We start from the raw sequence: 20,641 nt of genomic DNA, 5'->3' as shown, positions 1-20,641 counted from the left end.
TCGGTAAATGAATGAGATGCTCCTTGCCTTAGGAGGAGAAAACATAGCATAGTTGGCCAAGAGCTTAGGTTCTGGAGCCAGACCTCCCAGATTCAAACCCTAGCCTGTGGCTTTGTAGCCTTGGGCAAGTCACAGCATGCCTCTGTTTTCCCTGTTTACAAGATAGGGCTTTTGCAGTGACAATTATTACATGGCAAGCACATAGCAAGTACTTTATATGAGCACCTTTTTTGAACCTTGATCCTGTGGGAAGGTGTATTTCAAGCCCTCAGATCATTCAGAGCTTCGCAGGAAACTGAGAGGTTGAGAACGGGGAGAGGTTCGGCTCACTGCAACCTCCGCCTGCCAGGTTCAAGTGATTCTCCTGCCTCAGCCTACAGAGTAGCTGGGACTACAGGCACATGCCACCAACTGAGAGATTGGGACAGGCTGGGCATGGTGGCTCACCCCTGTAATCCCAGCACTCTGGGAGGCCGAGGTGGGCGGATCTCTTGAGGTCAGGAGTTCGAGACCAGCCTGGCCAACATGGCAAAACCCGTCTCTACTAAAAATACAAAAAATTAGGCAGGAGTGGTGGTATGCGTCTGTAATCCCAGCTACTTGGGAGGCTGAGGCAAGAGAATCACTTGAACCCGGGAAGTGGAGGTTGCAGTGAGCTGAGATGGTGCCACTGCACTCCAGCCTGGACAACAGAGTGAGATGCCACCTAAAAAAAAAAAAGAAAAGAAAAAAAAAGGAGGAGATGGCTTGCCTGGGTCACACAGCCTGGGCTTAGCAGAACCTGGTATAAGGCCCAGACTCATCTGACTCCGGAGCTTGTCCTCTGTGTCGATGGTCTTGAAACTGGGGTGCATGAAGACTTTCCAGGGGGTATATGACCCAGATGGTTTTATGGGAGTCAAATTTCAGGTCCACTACAGCCAGAAACCCCCTATTATACAATTAATCTGCTATAGATTACATCTGTGTGGGAAGCATCATATGGTTCTCCTTCCCCAATCTCTTTCTCAGTGTCCCCCTTCTCTAGTTTTATAGGAAAAAAGCCCCTCACTAAGGTGTCATCCCCAGATGTAAGGACTACTAGGGAGCCAGGCAAAGTGGCCATTGGAAATTTGGGGCCTTAGCAAATCAATTTTTTTTTTTTTTTTTTTTTTTTTTTGAGACGGTGTCTTGCTCTGTAGCCTGGGCTGGAGTGCAGTGGCCAGATCTCAGCTCACTGCAAGCTCCGCCTCCCGGGTTTAGGCCATTCTCCTGCCTCAGCCTCCGGAGTAGCTGGGACTACAGGCGCCCGCCACCTCGCCCGGCTAGTTTTTTTTTTTTTTGTATTTTTAGTAGAGACGGGGTTTCACGGTGTTAGCCAGGATGGTCTCGATCTCCTGACCTCGTGATCCGCCCGTCTCAGCCTCCCAAAGTGCTGGGATTACAGGCTTGAGCCACCGCGCCCGGCCTACTTTTTTTTTTTTGAGACAGTCTTACTCAGTGGCCCAGGCTGGAGTGCAGTGGTGCGATCTCAGCTCACTGCAACCTCTGCCTGCCAGGTTCAAGGGATTCTCCTGCCTCAGCCTCCCAAGTAGCTGGGATTATAGGTGTGCACCACCACACCTGGCTAATTTTTGTATTTTTAGTAGAGATAGGGTTTCACCATGTTGTCCAGGCTGGTCTCGAGCTGCTGATCTCAGGTGATCTGCCTGCCTCAGCCTCTTAAAGTGCCAGGATCACAGGCCTGAGCCACCTTGTCTGGCCAGCAAATTCACTCTTAATCAAGGCACCATAACCCTACTCCCCAACTCCATCTCATTAAGAGATACATCTCCAATAAGATTTTAATTTTTATTTTGTATTTTTTTTGGAGAGAGAGTCTTGCTCTTTCACCCAGGCTGGAGTGCAGTGGCATGATCTCAGCTCACTGCAATCTTCACCACCCGGCCTCAAGCAATCCTCCCACCTCAGCCTCCTGAGTAACTGGGACTACAGGTGCACACTGGCTAATTTTACGTGCCTGGCTAATTTTTGAATTTTTTGTTTTTTTGAGACAAAATTTCAGTGGTCGCCCACGCTGGAATGCAATGGCACCATCTCAGCTTACTGCAACCTCCACCTTCTGGGTTCAAGTGATTCTCCTGCCTCAGCCTCCAAAGTAGCTGGGACTACAAGGATGCACCACCACACCTAGCTAATGTTTGTATTTTTAGTAGAGACGGGGTTTCACCATGTTGGCGAGGCTGGCCTCGAACTCCTGACCTCAGGTGATCTGCCCGCCTCTGCCTCCCAAAGTCCTGGGATTACAGGTGTGAGCCACCGCGCCTAGCCATATTTTTTGTAGAGACAGGGCTTTGCCATGTCACCCAGGCTGGCCTTGAACTCCTGGATTCAAGCAATCCTCCCACCTCTGCCTCCCGAAGTGCTGGGATTACCAGTGTGAGCACCCACACCTGGCCAGATTTTATTTTTTATTACTATTCATCAAACTATGTGATGTATTTGTGTTGTTTTGATCAGTGGGGTACTATTTGATTGTGATAATCAGTGGCTCCCAAAGTTTGCTGCACATCATAAAGGTAACTTTTAAAACATACAGTGCCCAGGGACCAGTCATACCAATTAAATCTGAGTGTCTGAGGGTGAGAGCCAGGCACCAATATTTTTTTGGGTTTTTTTTTTGAGTTTTGAGACAGGTTCTCCCTCTGTCGCCCAGGCTGGAGTGCAATGGCACGATCTCAGCTCACTGCAACCTCCACCTCCTGGGTTCAAGAGATTCTCCTGCCTCAGCCTCCCAAGTAGCTGGGATTACAGGCAGCCACCATGCCTAGCTAATTTTTGTATTTTTAGTAATTTTTGTATTTTGTATTTTAGTAGAATATTTAGTAAATTTTGTATTTTGACCACGTTGGCCAGGCTGGTCTCGAACTCCTGACCTCAAGTGATCCACCCGCATTGGCCTCCCAAAGTGCTGGGATTACAGGCATGAGCCACCATTCCCAGACAGGCATCAATATTTGTGAGAAGTTTAGAGCTCATTACAAAGTTTGGGGATGGAATCCCTTAGACCATCCTCACTTCTGACACAATATGTCACAACAATACAAATATGTAGTTTGATGAGTAATAATTAAAAACAAAATCTGATTGGGCATGGTGGTTCATGCCTGTAATCCCAGCACTTGGGGAGGCAGAGGCAGGAGGATCGCCTGAGTCTAGGAGTTCAAGACCAGACTAGGTGACATGGCAAAACCCCATCTCTACAACTCTACCAATTGCAAGTTTGGAGGACTTCCAAACCACCTTCACAATTCAATAATTCATTGGAAGAACTCACAAAAAGCTACTACACACTTCTGGTTTATTACAGGGAAAAGATACAGATTAAAGTCAGCCAAGGAAAGGAGGGCATAGAGCAGCATCCAGGGAAAAGATCAAACACAGAGCTTCTGTTATCCTTCTCCCATGGTGTCAGGACGTGTTACCATGCTGGCACTGATGTGTGACAAGATGCATGGAATTTTGTTGACCAAGGGAGTTAACTTGAGCCTCGGTGTCCAGAGTATTTCTTAGGTTCATTACATAGGCGTGATGGATTGATCAATTGCCCACATGGTTAATCTCAGTCTCCAGGTCAACTGATGTTCCCTGACTCCCAGCCCCCACAGAAAGTCACATGGTGGGTCTTTCTGGAGACTCCCCACTGCGACTATTTCTATGAGTGTGACTGGCCCCTGCCCTAAATCACATTGGTAGACTATCCAGTACCACCCGGGTCACCATTAAAGACACTCCTGTCTGACACAACATTCCAAGGGTCCAGAGATCACCTCCCAGGAGTCCCTTTAGAGGAACTGGATTTGCATACATGGGAAGGGCATTCGGACAAGGCAGGACAAGGTAGGCAGATACCCAAAGAGATGGGGTGGCAGGTCCAGCCTTCATGGCCTCCTTCCTCCCACAGGTGGGGAGCCCGACACGACAGTGGCTGTATGTATAGACTACTTGTCCAACTTCTAGACGCCAACCAGACTGTTCTAGATAAATTCTCTGCTGTGCCTGATCCCATCCCACAGTGGAACAACAATGCCTGCCTTCACGTGAGTCTCCTATGGGGGTTTGGGGAAAGGATGTTGGGGTCCTATTGCTGTGAAATAAATCACCCCAAAACTTAGTGGCTTAAAATCAATGACAGTCTGGCTGGGTACAGTGGCTCACACTTGTAATCCCAGCACTTTAGGAGGCCAAGGCGGGCAGATCACGAGGTCAGGAGTTTAAGACCAGCCTGGCCAACATGGTGAAACCCCATCTCTACTAAAAATACAAAAATTAGCTGGGCGTAGCAGCGGGCGCCTGTAGTCCCAGCTACTCGGGAAGCTGAGGCAGGAGAATCGTTTGAACCTGAGAGGCAGAGGTTGCAGTGAGCCGAGATCACGCCACTGCACTCCAGCCTGGGTGACAGGGTGAGACTCTGTCTCAAAAAAAAAAAAAATTAATGATAGTCATTTGACTACTTCTCGTGATTTCTATGAGTTAGTAATTTCAGGAGGGCTCACCTGGGCAGTTCTGGCTCCTGACTTTCAAAGTTCAGACAGTGACATTCTGACGATGTCTGGAGCTGCAGGCCAGGGCGGTGGGTGGTGTGTGTGTATAGCAGTTGGTGGCTGGCCAAACATCTCTTTCTTCATTTCGTCTCAGAGCTTCTCCATGGGATCTCTCTGCTTGGGCTCCTTTGGGCTTCCTCACAGCATGGCGGCTCCTAGGCAGTCAGAATGCTTATGTGGTTGCTCAGGGAGGAGGGTTCTAGAGAAACAATGGAAGCTGCCTTGCTTTTTCTGACCTAGCCTTAAAAGTCACTTGGCCAAAGTCACTGAGCATAATTTTCACCACATTCTTGGTGACAAGCAAAGCCACCTAGATTCATGGGGAAGCGAATTAGATTCTACTTTTTTTTGAGGCAGAGTCTCACTCTATCATCCAGGCTGGAGTGTAGTGGCGTGATCTCGGCTTACTGCAACCTCCGCCTGCCAGGTTCAAGTGATTCTCCTGCCTCAGCCTCCTGAGTAGCTGGGACTACAGGCACATGCCACCAAGCCTGGCTAATTTTTTTTTTTTTTTTTTTTTGTATTTTTGGTAGAGACGTGGTTTCGCCATGTTGGCCAGAATGGTCTGGAACTTCTGGCCTCAAGCGATCCACCTGCCTCGGCCTCCCAAAGTGCTGGGATTACAGGCGCGAACCACACCGCGCCCATCCAGATTCCACTTTTTGATGAGGGAGTGGAAGATTCTATAAGATTCTAGAAGAACATGTGGCCCAATGGGAGATTTTATAGCCATCCTTGGAAAGTAACCATCTGCCAGAAGGCCCCAACCTCAGCTTTAGAGGGGAGGCTGTGGCACAACGGGGCTGAGCCCCTCCTCTGCCTACAGGTCACCCACGTGTTCTCCAACATCAAGATGGGCGTCCGCTTTGTGTCTTTCGAACACTGGGGCCAGGACACACAGTTCTGGGCTGGCCACTATGGAGCCCGTGTGACCAACTCCAGTGTGATCGTGCGAGTCCATCTGTCCTAGTTCAGGACTATCCTTCTTGCAAGACAGCCTGACTGTGCCTTCCAGGGCCCAGGACCATTGGCTGGGACTCACCATTAACCAATTGACCACTTGTACCTCCCTGGCATACTGAGAATTCCTGGGTCCAATCAAAGGCCCTGACGGGCCCCGTCTTCAGGTTCTAGAAACTACCAGAAGAAGCTTCTTCCATCTTATCTACCTACTGTAGCTGCTGCTTTGGGGGGGCCTACTCTACTGAGGGGAACCCACAGGTGAGCCTGGGGGAACGCCCATCTTGGAGAAGAATTCTTGCCCTCCCCTCTCTTCTCTTCCCACCCAAAACCCTCCGATCCAGCCCCAGACCCCTCTGTCCCATCCCCTCCCCTCCCCGCCATTGACCTCTTGTCTCCTATTGTTTCTGCCATAGGGACTTCTTTGGTCCCTTCAGAGAAGCCCTCTACTCGTCTCTGAACTTAGAGCCTCATCCTTAGGGCTCAGAAAGTCCTAGCCCTAAGGGTGCGAACCTCACCTCCTGGGGCTTCCGAGCTGCAGGGCTGGGACCAGGTCATGCAGCTGAAAATCCACGTTAAAAAAAAAAAGTCTGGGCCGAGCACAGTGCCTCATGCCTGTAATCCCAGCATTTTGGGAGGCCAAGGCAGGCGGATCACCTGAGGTCGGGAGTTCAAGACCAGCCTGGCCAACATGGTGAAACCCCGTCTCTACTAAAAATCCAAAAAATTAGCCGGGTGTGATGGTGGGCGCCTGTAATTTCCAGCTACTCAAGAGGCTGATGTAGGAGAATCGCTTGAGCCTGGGAGGCGGAGGCTGCAGTGAGCCGAGATCACGCCACTGCACTCCAGCCTGGGCAACAGAGCGAGACTCCGTCTCAAAAAAAAAAAAAAAAAATTGGGCCGGGTGTAGTGGCTCACACCTGTAATCCCCGCACTTTGGGAGGCCAAAGTGGGAGGATCCCTTGAGCCCCAGAGTTCAAGCCCAGCCTGGGCAATGTAGTAAGACCCCCATCTCTACAAAAAATACAAAAGTTAGCCAGGTGCGGTAGTACACACCTATAGTCCAAGCTACTTGGGAGGCTGAGGTGGGAGGATCATCTGTGCCCAGGTTGAAGCTATAGTGAGTCATGATCATACCACTGCACTCCAGCCTGGGTGACAGAGCGAGACACTGTCTCAAAAAAATAAAAATAAAAAATAAAAAAAGAATTTGGAGATGGATCTGCCCACTCTGATTTCTCTGAAAAACGAGGTAATTCCCTGAGCCCAACCCCGATCCTCAAGGACCTGTAATTGTGTGGTATTTAAAATTAAAATAACATTATTTTTCATTTTGACTTTTTTTTCAAACAGTAAGAATAATATATCAGCAGCATGTATCTGCCAATCATATGTAATAAATTTCTTATTTTGCCAAAACTGCTTCAGATCTTTTTAGTAGAAATGCAGTGTTGCTGCCTTGGTTGAGAATCGTAAGTAGTCCCAGTTGAGGAGGGAAACCGTACAAAAGAAAACACCGGCTGAGGCTGGGCGCGGTGGCTCACACCTGTAATCCCAGCACTTTGGGAGGCCGAGGTGGGTGGATCACTTGAGGTCAGGAGTTCAAGACCAGTCTGGCCAACGTGGTGAAACCCCGTCTCTACTAACAATACAAAAAATCAGCTGGGCGTGGTGGCAGGTGCCTATAATCCCAGTTACTCGGGAGGCTGAAGCAGGAGAATCATTTGAATCCGGGAGGTGGAGGTTGCAGTGAGCCAGGATCGCATCACTACACTCCAGCCTGAGTGAAAGAGCGAGACTCTGTCTCAAAAAAAAGACAATAGGCCAGGCGCGGTGGCTCAAGCCTGTAATCCCAGCACTTTGAGAGGCCGAGACGGGCGGATCACGAGGTCAGGAGATCCAGACCATCCCAGCCTACACGGTGAAACCCCGTCTCTACTAAAAAATACAAAAAACTAGCCGGGCAAGGTGGCAGGCGCCTGTAGTCCCAGCTACTCAGGAGGCTGAGGCAGGAGAATGGCGTAAACCCAGGAGGCGGAGCTTGCAGTGAGCTGAGATCCGGTCACTGCACTCCAGCCTGGGCAACAGAGCGAGACTCCATCTCAAAAAAAAAAAAAAAAAAAAAGACAATAGGTCCAGCCTCTGGAGAGCTGACTCCCTGGATCCCCTGGCTGATTTTGGTGAGTGCTGGCTACAATAAGGAAACAAAAAAGCATGGCCCGGCCGGGCGCAGTGGCTCACGCCTGTAATCCCAGCACTTTGGGAGGCCGAGACGGGCGGATCACGAGGTCAGGAGATCGAGACCATCCTGGCTAACACGGTGAAACCCCGTCTCTACTAAAAAATACAAAAAACTAGCCGGGCGAGGTGGCGGGCGCCTATAGTCCCAGCTACTCGGGAGGCTGAGGCAGGAGAATGGCGTGAACCCGGGAGGCGGAGCTTGCAGTGAGCCGAGATCCGGCCACTGCACTCCAGCCTGGGTGACAGAGCGAGACTCTGTCTCAAAAAAAAAAAAAAAAAAAAAAAAAAAAAAGCATGGCCCAAGTGACACCTTTGGCTTTTTTCCCTCTCTTCTGTGGGCTGCAAGAGAAAGGGCCAAGACTTTCCCAAAATGAGTTTTTGGTGGGTCAAATACAGTTAACAGTTTATAGGTACCGTCTCCTCCAAGTGGGAGTAAAAGAGATTAAATCCATTGCCGGCCAGCTCAAAGCTTTCGATAAGCCAGATGGAAAAAAAAAAAGAATAAGAAAAACATACACAGTTGGCCGTCTGTGTGGGTGACTTCTGCATCTGTGGATTCAACCAACTGTAGATTGGAAATATTCGAGAGGCTGGGCACGGTGCCTCACGCCTGTAATCCGAGCACTCTGGGGGACCGAGGCAGGTGGATCACCTGAGGTCACTTCGAGACCAGGCTGGCCAACATGGTGAAACCCCGTCTCTACTAAAAATACAAAAATTGCTGGGTGTGGTGGCTCATGCCTGTAATCTCAGCACTTTGGGAGGCTGAGGCGAGCAGATCACCTGAGGCCATGAGTTCGAGACCAGCCTGGCCAATATGGCAAAACCCCATCTCTACTAAAAATACAAAAAAATTAGCCAGGCATGGTGGTGGGCACCTGTAATCCCAGCTACTTGGGAGGATGAGGCAGGAGAATTGCTTGGACCTGGGAGGCGGAGGTTGCCTTAAGCCAAGATCATGCCATTGGTATCCAGCCAGGGCAACAAGAGCAAAACTCTGTCTCAAAAAATAAGTAAAATAAAAATGCAAAAATTAACCAAGCGTGGCAGCGGGTGCCTGTAATCCCAGCTATCTGGGAGTCTGAGGCAGGAGAATTGCTTGAACCTGGGAGGCAGAGGTTGCGGTGATCCAAGATCGCACCACAGCACTCCAGCCTGGGCGACGGAGACTTTGTCTCAAAAACAGACAAACAAACCAAAAAATTAGCCAGTAATGGCAGCACACATCTGTAGTCCCAGCTACTCAGAAGCCTGAGGTGGGAGGATCACTTGAACCTGGGAGGCAGAGGTTGCAGTGAGCCAAGATCACACCATTGCACTTCAGCCTGGGTGACAGAGCAAAACTCTGTCTCAAACAAAAGACGATATTCGGGAAAGACTGGATATGGTGGCTCACACCTATAATCCCAACGCTGTAGGAAGCCTAGGCAGGAGAACTGCTTGAGCCCAGGAGTTCAAGACCAGCCTAGACAACATAGTGAGACCCATCTCAACAAAAAATTTTTTAATTAGCTGGGCGTGGTGGGGGGGTGTGTGCCTGTAGTCTCAGCTACTTGAGAGGCTGAGGTAGGAGGATCACTGGAGCCCTGGATATTGAGACCACAGCACTCCAGCCTAGGAAATGGAGTGAGACCCTGTCTCAAAAAATAAATAAATAAATAAAAATAGAAAATACTTGGGGAAAAAAACTTCTACAAAGTTCCAAAAAGTAAAAACTTGAATTTGCCCCATGCCAAGTACTATGTTGAATCCATGAGAATGAAGTGATGTGCGAACATTACACGGTTGATCCACACATTATACAGTTAACCCATGAACAACGTGACGGTTGGGGTGCCGACCCTCCTTGCTGTTACAAATCTGAGGATAGCCAGGTGTAGTGGCCCACACCTGTAATCCCAGCGCTTTGGGAGGCTGAGGTGGGTGGATCACAAGGTCAGGAGTTCAAGACCAGCCTGGTCAACATGGTGAAACCCCGTCTCTACTAAAAATACAAAAATTAGCTGAGTGTGGTGGCGCAGACCTGTAATCCCAGCTACCCGGGAGGCTGAGGCAGAAGAATCTCTTGAACCTGGGAGGCAGAGGTTGCAGTGAGCCAAGATCACGCCATTGCACTCCAGCCTGGGCAACACAGCAAGACTCCATCTAAAAAAAAAATTTTTTTGAGTATAAATTTTGATTCCCCTAAAACTTAACTACTAATAACCTACTGTTGACCAGAAGCCTCACTGATAGCATAAATGGTCAATTAACACATACTTCATATGTTATTATATTATATACTGTATTCTTACACTAAACTAAAGAAAAGAAAATGTTGGGCAAATTGTAAGGAAGAGAAAGTACATTTACTGTTCAGTAAGTGGAGGTGGTCATCATAAAAGTCTTCATCCTCGTCGTCTTCACAATGAGTAGGCTGAAGAGGAGGAGGAAGAGGAGGGCTGGTCTTGCTGTCTCAGAGGTGGCAAAAGTGGATGAGGTGATGGAGGTGGAGGGGGAGGCAGGAGAGGCAGGTACTTCACAGAAATACGTCATAGTTTCTGTCTGACTTTTTGCTTTTTCATTTCTCTAAAAATGTTTCTATATGGCACCAAACCTTCTTCCACGGTTTGCTTTAGTGTCAGTTCCTGTATCATAGAAGGGTCCATGTCATGAAAGAAGTCAAAAACATCTTCAATTAACATCTTCTGGCCGGGCACGGTGGCTCACGTCTGTAATCCCAGCACTTTGGGAGGTGGGTGGATCACCCGAGGTCAGGAGTTTGAGACCAGCGTGGCCAACATGGCAAAACCCTGTCTCTACTAAAAATACAAAAATTAGCCGGGCATGGTGGCAGGCGCCTGTAATCCCAACTACTCGAGGCTGAGGCAAGAGAATCACTTGAACCTGGGAGGTGGAGGTCGTAGTGAGCCGAGATTATGCCACTGCACTCCAGCCTAGGTGACAGAGTGAGACTCCATCTCAGAAAAAAAAGAAAAAAAAATATTCTGTTAATTCCTCTGGTGTAGAATCTATTAGCTCTTGAATTTCCCCAAGATCCATAGCTTGAAACCCTTCACCCCTTACTTTTTTTTTTTTTTTTTTTGCCATATCCACAATCTCTTTAATGATTTCCTTGATTGGCTCTGTTGTAAATCCGGTGAGGTCATGTACAGTTTTCTCCTGCAGGAATTTATTATTTTCACTCAACGGCATTCATAGCTTTTCTCTAACAAGGACGGCATCTTCAGTGGCGTCATCCTTCCAGACTTTCCTAATGTTCTCTATATCAGTCTTCTCTTCCATGGTGTTGACAGTCCTTTCCACAGTGTGTAATGAGCCTTAAAGCTCCTTATCACCCCCTGATCTAGAGGCTGAAGTAGAGGCATTGTGTTTGGGGGCCATGAGATCACTTTGACACCGTCAGTGTTGAATTCATGAGGTTCTTGGTGGCCAGGGACATTATCTAGTATCAAAGTAACTTACTGGCAAGGTACTTCCTAACTTCAAGGACAAAGCGTCGGTGGAACCAACCCAGAAGAAGGGTTCTCGTTGTTCAGGCCTTCTTGTTGTACAACCAAAAGACTGGCAGCCTTATCTTTGAAGGCTTGGAGGTTAGCAGTTTTCTGTGTAAGGGCAGCCTGATCATAAATCTGACAGCATTTGCACACAACGGTAGGGTCAGCCTATCCCTACCTGCCTTAAGTGCTCACCTCTCTTCCTTACTAATAAATGTCCTTTGAGGCATTTTTTTTTTCCAGAATAGGGCACTTTAGTCTGCATTACAAACCTCTTCATGACGGAGCAAGGTGTGGTTCATGCCTGTAATCCCAGCACTTTGGGAGGCCAAGGCGGGCGTATCGCTTGAGGTCAGGAGTTTGAGATCAGCCTGGCCAACATGGTGAAATCCCATCTCTACTAAAAATATAAAAATTAGCTGGGTATGGTGGCGGGTACCTGTAATCCCAGCTACTCAGAAGGCTGAGGCAGTAGAATCGCTTGAACTCAGGAGGTGGAGGTTGCAGTGAGCTGAGATTGCGCCACTGCACTTCAGCCTGGGCAACAGAGTGAGACTCTGTCTCAAAAACAAAACAAAACAAAAACCCCTCTTTAGGCAGATATCTTTCCTCCTCAATGATTTCCTCACTAGCACCTGGGAACTCATCTGCTGCCTTTTGGTTGACAGAAGCTGCCTCTCCTGTTACCTTGATATTTTTTTAGCCAAACTCTTTAGAATTATCAAACCATCCTTTGCTGGTATTAAATTCTCCAGCTTTATATCCTTCACCTTCTTTTTTCTTTAAGTTGTCATATAATGACTGCACTTTTCCTAGAATTATATTAGAATCTATAGGTATGTCTTTTTTACAGCAATTCTGCACCCACAGAATTTTCTTTCTTTCTTTCGTTTGTTCTTTTTTTTTTTTTTTTTTTTGATGGAGTCTTGCTCTGTTGCCCCAGCTGGAGTGCAGTGGCGTGATCTGGGCTCACTGCAACCTCTGCCTCCCAGGTTCAAGCGATTCTTGTGTCTCAGCCTCCCAAGTAGCTGGGATTACAGGCACCTGCCACCATGCCCAGTTAATTTATGTATTTTTGGTAGAGACAGGGTTTCGCCATGTTGGCCAGGCTGGTCTCAAACTCCTGGCTTCAAGTGATCTGCCCACCTCAGCCTCCCAAAGTGCTGGGATTCCAGGCCTGAGCCATCACACCTGGCCTTGCATTTTCAGTATGAGATAAAAAGATATTTCACAAAAAGTGCAAGGATTTCCTGCCTGCCAGCATAACTGCGACCACTTCGGGAATGTCATTTTCTTTTTTTTACAATGCTCCTCAATGCTGAATTCATCTTGAAATATCAGGCACCTGCAGCTGCAGACCTCAATCTATGATACATATCAAGCAAATCAACTCTTTCTTGTAATGTCATGACTTGTCTATTTCTTGGGAGCACTTTCAGTTTCACCAGTGGCACTCTGTATGGGTCCTGTGGTGTTATTCAGGGTTTACGATATTGCACTCAACAAGATGAAAAATGAACGAGAACCAGAAGAGATCGCTGTATACTGGCTATGCAATTTGCTGGAGAAACGGACTCCTTGGAGACGATTAGCATCACATGGTGTTTAAGCTAATACTCACAACACTTCAGGTCACTGCAACAACAACAGGAGGTGGCTACGAAATTATTACAGTAGCGTTACTTCAGTTAATTTCGTTCAATTATGATTTCACACTGCATCTTTGCATTGGTTTACATTTCTCTCAACTGCAAATAGTACCATGCAAAGTCTGTGTTTATGTGTGTAAGTTTCGGCCAACATGGTGAAACCCCATCTCTACTAAAAATGCAAAAAATTAGCTGGGGGTGGTGGTGGGCGCCTGTAAGCCCAGCTACTTGGGAGGCTGAGGCAGGTGGATCGCTTGAACCTGGGAGGCTGAGGTTGCAGTGAGCGAGATCACGCCATTGCACTCCAGCCTGGGTATCAAGAGTGAAACTCCATCAAAAAATAATAATTAATAAATAAAGTATATGGGAGGATGTGTGGAGGTTATATGCAAATATCACTGCATTTTATATAAGGACTTGAGTATCTGTGGATTTTGGGATCTGTAGGGGTTTCTGGAACCAATCCCATGGATACCAAAGGCTGCCTGTAGATTCTATCCATATCTTTAGCCTACAGGTTGCAGCAACCCTGCCTTCTATTCCAACTATTAAGTGTTTAATTTATTGATAGACATTTGAGTAGATTTGCAATGAGAAAAAAAAAATGGAGAAATTTGAAAAGCTCCTTTGTATTTTGTGACTGTTTCATCTAGATGTATGATTTTATTTTATTTTATTTTATTTTATTTATTTTTGAGACAGTGTTGCTGTCACCCAGACTGGAGTTCGGTGGCTCAATTTCAGGTCACTGCAACCTCCACCTCCCAGGTTGAAGTGATTCTCAGACTCCCAAGTAGGTGGGATTACAGGCACGTGCCACCATGGCTGGCTCATTTTTTTGTATTTTTAGTCAAGACAGGGTTTCACTATGTTGGCTGGGCTGGTCTCAAACTCCTGACCTCAGGTGATCCACCCGCCTTGGCCTCCCAAAGTGATGGGATTACAGGCGTGAGCTACCACACCTGGACTAAATGTATGATTTTTAAAAAAAATCAATGTAAAATGTTTATGCTTGCAATATACACTATGGAGATCATCTGAATTAGAGAAAGCTGCAAAAGTCGTTGTGTGTATATAAAACAACTCCCTTGCTTTTTGCCAACAATGGGAGGATTGGAATTTTAATTCCGAGTATTGGAAACAGAACAAGTAGAGTCTCTGTAAATGATGATTTTTGCCATGATTTTGGCTTACTGAAGGCTTTGGAGAAAGCAAGAAGCAGTAAAAAGAGCGACGCAATCTCTGGATGGAAATAAACTTTTGGAGTTTCACTTTAAAACAAAAATTTATTTTTTGAGACAGGATCTCACACTCTCACCCAAGCTGGAGTACAGTGGCGCGATCATGGCTCACTGCAGCCTCGACCTCCTGGGCTCAAGTGATCCTCCTGCTTCAGCCTCTGAGTAGCTAGGACTACAGGCACGTGCCACCACACCCAGCTACTTTTAGAGTTTTAAAAAACACTTTTTAGTCTGCTAATAAGCCCTTGTTAAAATCAAGTGCTGGACCCTTAAAGGCAGCTGATGGGGCAGCCTGGTGTGCATATTTTTTTGTATGTCTGAAAAAGTTTTGTTTCTTTAATATACTTTTTGTTTTTTGTTTTTTTTTTGAGACGGTCTCACTTTGTTGCCCAGGCTGGAGTACAACAGTGCGATCTCGTCTCACTGCATCCTTGACCTCCTAGACTCAAGCAATCCTCCCACCTCAGCCTCTTGAGTAGTTGGAATTACAGGTGTGTGTGCCACCACACCCAGCTAATTTTTTGTTTACTTGTTTGTTTGTTTGTTTTGACAAATTAGAGACAAGGTCTCACTATGTTGCCCAGGCTGGTCTCGAACTCCTGAGTTCAAGTGATCTTCCCACCTCAGCCTCCCAAAGTGCTAGGATTACAGGCGTGAGCCACCGCACCCAGCCTAGACTTTATTTTTAGAGCAGTTTTAGGTTCACAGTAAAACTGAGCAGAAAGTATATAATTATCCTATATCCTCTGTTTCCCCCAGCCCCTCACACACACACACACACACACACACACACACACACACACACTCCCGTCCCCTATCAACATCCCCCACCAGAGTGGTACATGTTATAATCAATGAACCTATGTTGACACATCCTTATCACCCAAAGTCCATCGTTTGCATTAGGGTCAAACTTGGTGTTGTACATTCTCTGGGTTTGGACAAATGTGTAACGACATGTACCTACCACTGTGGTATCACACAGACTAGTTTCACTGCCCTAAAAGTCCTCCATGCTCTACCGATTCACTCCTCCCTCCCTCAACACCAGATGACCACTGGTCTTTTGTTGGTTTTGTTTTGTTTTTGTTTTGAGATGGAGTCTTGCTCTGTCACCCAGGCTGGAGTGCAGTGGCACGATCTTGGCTCACTGCATCCTCTGCCTCCCGGGTTCAAGAGATGCTCCCACCTCAGCCTCCCGAGTAGCTGAGATTACAGATGCCCACTACCACGTCTGGCTAATTTTTTTGTATTTTTAGTAGAGATGGGGTTTTACCATTTGGCCAGGCTGGTCTCGAACTTCTGACCTCAAACGATCCACCAGCTTCAGCCTCCCAAAGTGCTGGAATTATAGGCATGAGCCACCCTGCCTGGCCAACCACTGATTTTTATATTGACTCCATAGTTTTGCCTTTTCCAGAATGTCATATTGTTGGAATCATACAGTATGTATCCTTATCAGATTGGTCTCTTACTTCTTGATATGCAGTTAAGGTTCCTCCAGGTCTTTTCATGGCTTGAAAGATCACTTTTAGAGACAGGGTCTCACTCTGTTGCCCAGGCTGAAGTGCAGTAGCATGATTAGACCACGGCTCACTGCAGCCTAAAACTCCTGGGCTCAAGTGAGCCCCCTGCCTCACCTCCCGAGTAACTGGGACTACAGGCGTGTGCCACCACACCTGCCTCTTTTTTTTTTTTTTTTTTTTTAAGATGAGGTCTTGCATTGTTACCCAGGCTGGTCTGAAACTCCTGGGCTCAAGCGATCTGCCCACCTTGGCCTCCCAAAGTGCTGGGATTACAGGCATGAGTCCCCAGACTCAGCCTTTTTTTAGAGACAGAGTCTTGCTCTGTCACCCAGGCTGGAGTGTAGTGATGTGATCATGGCTTACTGCAACCAGTGCCTCCCAGGCTCAAGCAATCCTTCTGCCTCAGCTTCCCGAGCAGCTGAGACCACAAGGGCACACCACCACATTCAACTGTTTTCTATTTTTTGTAGAGATGGGGTTTTGCCACGTTGCCCAGGCTGGTCTCAAACTCTGGGATTCGAGCAATCCACCCACTTTGGCCTCCCAATGTGCTGGGATTACAGGTGTGAGCCACTGCACCTAACCTCTTTTTTTTTTTAAGACAGAGTTTTGTTCTGTTGCCCAAGCTGGAGTGCAATGGTGCGATGTCAGCACACTGCGAACTCCGTCTTCCAGGTTCAAGTGATTCTCCTGCCTCAGCCTCCCAAGTAGCTGGGATTACAGGTGTGTGCCACTCCTATTGAGTTTTAAGAGTTCTTTGTACATTTTGAATAACAGTCCTTTATCAGATATGTCTTCTGCAAATACCTTCTCCGAGTCTGTGGTTGTCTTCTCTTTTTCTTGAAGGTATGCATTTTTGTTTGTTTTTTTTGTTTTTGAGACAGGGTCTCACTCTGTTGCCCAAGCTAGAGTACAATGATGCAGCCATGGCTCACTGCAGCGTTGACCTCCCGGGCTCAAGCAATCCTCCCATCTCAGCCTCCTAAGTAACTGGGACTGCAGGTGCCCACCTCCATGCCCAGTTAATTTTTAATTGTTCTGTTTTTTTTTTTTTTTTTTTTTTTTTTGGTAGAGACACAGTTTCACTATGTTGCCCAGGCTGGTCTTGAACTCCTGTACTCAAGCAATCCTCCCCGCTCATCCTCCCATAGTGCTGGGATTACAGGCACGAGCCACTGCGTCCAGCCCGTGCATGTCTTTGAGTGCATCATTTCCAACTCTAAGACTGACAAGGGAAAAGGGCTCAGGAAAGCCTTGTTTGTCACTTGCACTTGAAACAGAACCTTCTAGCCTGCATCGTCTTGGCTTTGCTGCAGCCAAAGAACAACCACTGATTTGTGGCTTCTTGAATGCACAGATCCTAATGGCCTGGACCTGACTGTAAGCCAAAACCTGATACTGCTCTCTGTTCTGTGCTGTTTCAGTCTCAGCATGTGCTGTGCTAAATTGAAAACGGGCACACACTCCAGGAACAGGACTTTGACTGTGAGACCATTGCAGACTTAGGGCACCCTCTGTGGGACCTAAACTGAAAACATCATGGATGCTGGCTGGACCATCTGGATCACATACAAATGCCCACAGGAAAGGGCTTCTTATTCTTCTTCTTCTTTTTTTTTTTTTCCTAGACGGAGTCTCACTCTCTCACCCAGGCTGCAGTGCAGTGGCCAGATCTCAGCTCACTGCAAGCTCCGCCTCCCGGGTTCACGCCATTCTCCTCCCTCAGCCTCCTGAGTAACTGAGACTACAGGCACCCGCCACCACACCCAGCTAATTTTTTGTATTTTTAGTAGAAATGGGGTTTCACGGTGTTAGCCAGGATGGTCTCGATTTCCTGACCTCGTGATCCGCCCACCTTGGCCTCCCAAAGTGCTGAGATTATAGGCTTGAGCCACCGCACTGGGCCAAGGAAAGGGCTGCTTCTTTGAGGAAACCATCTACAATCAACTGATTTCTTGACTTTTTGGCTCTTTATTTATTTCTTTTCTTTTTTTTTTTTTTTTTTTTTGAGGCGGAGTCTCGCTCTGTCGCCCAGGCTGGAGTGCAGTGGCGCGATCTCGGCTCACTGCAAGCTCCGCCTCCCGGGTTCCCGCCATTCTCCTGCCTCAGCCTCCCGAGTAGCTGGGACTACAGGCGCCGCCACCACGCCCGGCTAATTTTTTTGTATTTTTTTTTTTAGTGGAGACGGGGTTTCATTGTGTTAGCCAGGATGGTCTCGATCTCCTGACCTCGTGATCTGCCCGTCTCGGCCTCCCAAAGTGCTGGGATTACAGGCTTGAGCCACCGCGCCCGGCCTTTTTCTTTCTTTTTCTTTTCTTTTCTTTCTTTTTTTTTTTTTTAGACAGAGACTCCCTTAGTCGCCCAGGCTGGAATGCGGTGGTGCGATCTCGGCTCACTGCAACCTCCGCCTCCTGGGTTCAAGCAATTCTCCTGCCTCAACCTCCCGAGTAGCTGGGATTACAGGCATACACCACCATGCCTGGCTAATTTTTGTATTTTTAGTAGAGACAGGGCTTCACCGTGTTGGCCAGGCTGGTCTCAAACTCCTGACCTCAGGTGATCCTCCCACCTCAGCCTCCCAAAGTGCTGGGATTACAGGCGCAAGCCACCACGCCCAGCCATTGAATGCATTTCTAACCTGTGATTCCTGCCAAAAGCTGTAAGTTCAAGGAGGGCACCTCTCAGGGACTGTGACCTCTCTGGCTGCTTCTGACAGGTTGGACACTTGGGAGATGCCTCATTTCTGTTGCCTTGTGCTCAACTTTCTGGATTGGTTGCAGTTTGCAACCGTGGCCTGTAGCCTGACTCTACTTCCCCACTTCTCTCCTGCTACACACACCTTAGGAAGGCAGTTTGATTACTGAATGCAGCTGTCCCCAGAAAGGGACTGAGCTTTTGCAGGAAGCTCATTGGATGATGATCAGTTAAGAGGTTGTAGGAAACCATTTTGAAAATTTAGGATTTTTGTGGGTTTTTTTGTTTTTGTTTTTTGAGACAGGGTCTCACTCTGTTGCCCAGGCTGGAGTGCAGTAGTGCCATCTTGACTCACTGCAACCTCTGCCTCCCAGGTTCAAGCAGTTGTCCTGCCTTAGCCTCCCAAGTACCTAGGACTACAGGCCCACGCCTCCACATCTGGCTAATTTTTGTTTTTTTTTTTTTTTTTTTTGTAGAATCGGGTTTTCACCATGTTGGCCAGGATGGTCTCAAACTCCTGACCTCAGGTGATCCAGCCTCCTTGGCCTCCCAAAGTGCTGGGATTACAGGCATGAGCCATCGTACCCAGCCTCTGTTCTTGATATATAAGCTGGTAACAAAAAAAAAAAAAGAAGAAGAAAATTTAGAATTTCATCCTGACCAATTCCTGGACACGATGTGTCTTTCTAGTCAACCTGTATAAAAATGTTTTTTCTGTGAAATGCTTCCATCCCTTTTGTACCCAACCCTTCTGGATGAAACATTTAGATGAGAATTTAAAAATGAGGCTTGGCGCGGTAGCTCACGCCTGTAATCCCAACACTTTGGGAGGCTGAGGCGGGTGGATCTCCTGAGGTTGGGAGTTTGAGACCAGTCTGGCTAACACAGAGAAATCCTGTCTCTATTAAAAACACAAAATTAGTAGGGTGTGGTGGCAGATGCCTGTAATCCCAGCTACTCAGGAGGCTGAGGCAGGAGAATTGCTTGAACCTGGGAGGCGGAGGTTGCAATGAGCAAAGATCGTGCCATTGCACTCCAGCCTGGGCAACAAGAGCGAAACTCTGTCACAAGGGAAAAAAAAAAAAAAAAAAAAAAAAAGAGTTAATAAATTCAGGAAAGTTTTGGGATACAAATCAATATTGAAAATCAGGGCTCAGCTCAGTGACTTATGCCTAGAATTCTCAATACTTTGGGAGGCGAGATGGGAGGATTGCTTGAGGCCAAGAGTTCAAGACCAGCCAGGGCAACAAAGGGAGACCCCCCCCCATCTCTGCGAAAAATAAGAAAAGAAATTAGTTGTATTTCTATACACTAGCAATGCCAATCTGAAAATGAAATTAAGAAAACAATTCCACCTGTACACTGAAAACTACAACATTGCTGAAAGAAATTAAATAAAAGCTAAATAAATAGATACCCCATGTTCATCAATTGGAAGACTTTTTATATATATATTATATAATATATATATTATATATATATTTATTTTATATATATATTATATAATATATATTTTTTATATTATATATATATATATTTTTTTTTTTTTGAGACAGAGTCTCACTCTGTCACTCAGGCTGGAGTTCAGTGGCGTGATCTCGGCTCACTGCAAACTCTGCCTCCCAGGTTCACACCATTCTCCTGCCTCAGCCTCCCAAGTAGCTGGGATTACAGGCGCCTGCCACCACGCTCGGTTAATTTTTTTGTGTTTGTTTTTTTTTTAGCAGAGACAGGGTTTCACTGTGTTAGCCAGGATGGTCTCGATATGCCGACCTCAGGTGATCCTCCCGCCTTGGCCTCCCAAAGTGCTGGGATTACAGGTGTGAGCCACCGCGCCCAGCCTATATTTTTAAGATGGCAATACTCCCTAAATTGATCTACAGATTCAGTTGCAATGCCTATCAAAAAAAATTTTTTTTGAGAGAGAGAGTTTCTCTCTGTTGCCCAGGCTGGAGTCCAGTGGCACAGTCTCAGCCCACTGCAATCTCCACCTCCCAGGTTCAAGCAACTCTCATGCCTCCGCCTTCCAGGTAGCTGAGATTACAGGCAAGTGACACCACACCCAGCTAATTTTTTGTATTTTTAGTAGAGATGGGGTTTCACCATGTTACCCAGGGTGGTCTCAAACTCCTGACCTCGGGTGGTCCACCCGCCTCAGTCTCCCAAACTGCTGGAATTACTGGCATGAACCAAATTTTGATAGGTGCCTGGCCACCTATCAAAATTTTAAGAGCCTTTTTTTTTTTTTTT

At 47.1% G+C, this 20,641-nt stretch overlaps 1 protein-coding gene and 1 pseudogene across 12 annotated transcripts in view; both read left to right on the top strand.

Moving 5' to 3' along the window:
- Positions 1–20,641, top strand: part of LOC105495388 (F-box protein 27) — a 34,489-nt gene that overhangs the window by 2,591 nt on the left and 11,257 nt on the right. For 6 of the 12 annotated variants that reach the window (XR_011617535.1, XM_071086668.1, XM_071086669.1 and 3 more), the window contains one exon: positions 3,944–4,079. Coding sequence is in view for 7 of the 12 variants with exons in the window: in XM_071086668.1 (XP_070942769.1) it covers positions 3,944–4,079 (136 nt within the window). In the remaining 5 variants the exon portion in view is untranslated. Of the gene's footprint in view, positions 1–3,943; positions 4,080–5,409; positions 6,753–16,302; positions 16,421–20,641 lie in introns of those variants that run through there. The other 6 variants (XR_011617533.1, XR_011617532.1, XR_011617531.1 and 3 more) reach the window with 3 other exon arrangements.
- On the top strand, positions 18,033–20,638 carry LOC139360256 (putative uncharacterized protein CCDC28A-AS1; annotated as a pseudogene).

The sequence above is a fragment of the Macaca nemestrina genome, chromosome 20, assembly GCF_043159975.1.
Source record: "Macaca nemestrina isolate mMacNem1 chromosome 20, mMacNem.hap1, whole genome shotgun sequence".
Classification (NCBI taxonomy): Eukaryota; Metazoa; Chordata; class Mammalia; order Primates; family Cercopithecidae; genus Macaca; species Macaca nemestrina.
The sequence above is the reverse complement of the archived record's forward strand: the minus strand, read 5'-3'. Positions and strand labels throughout refer to the sequence as shown.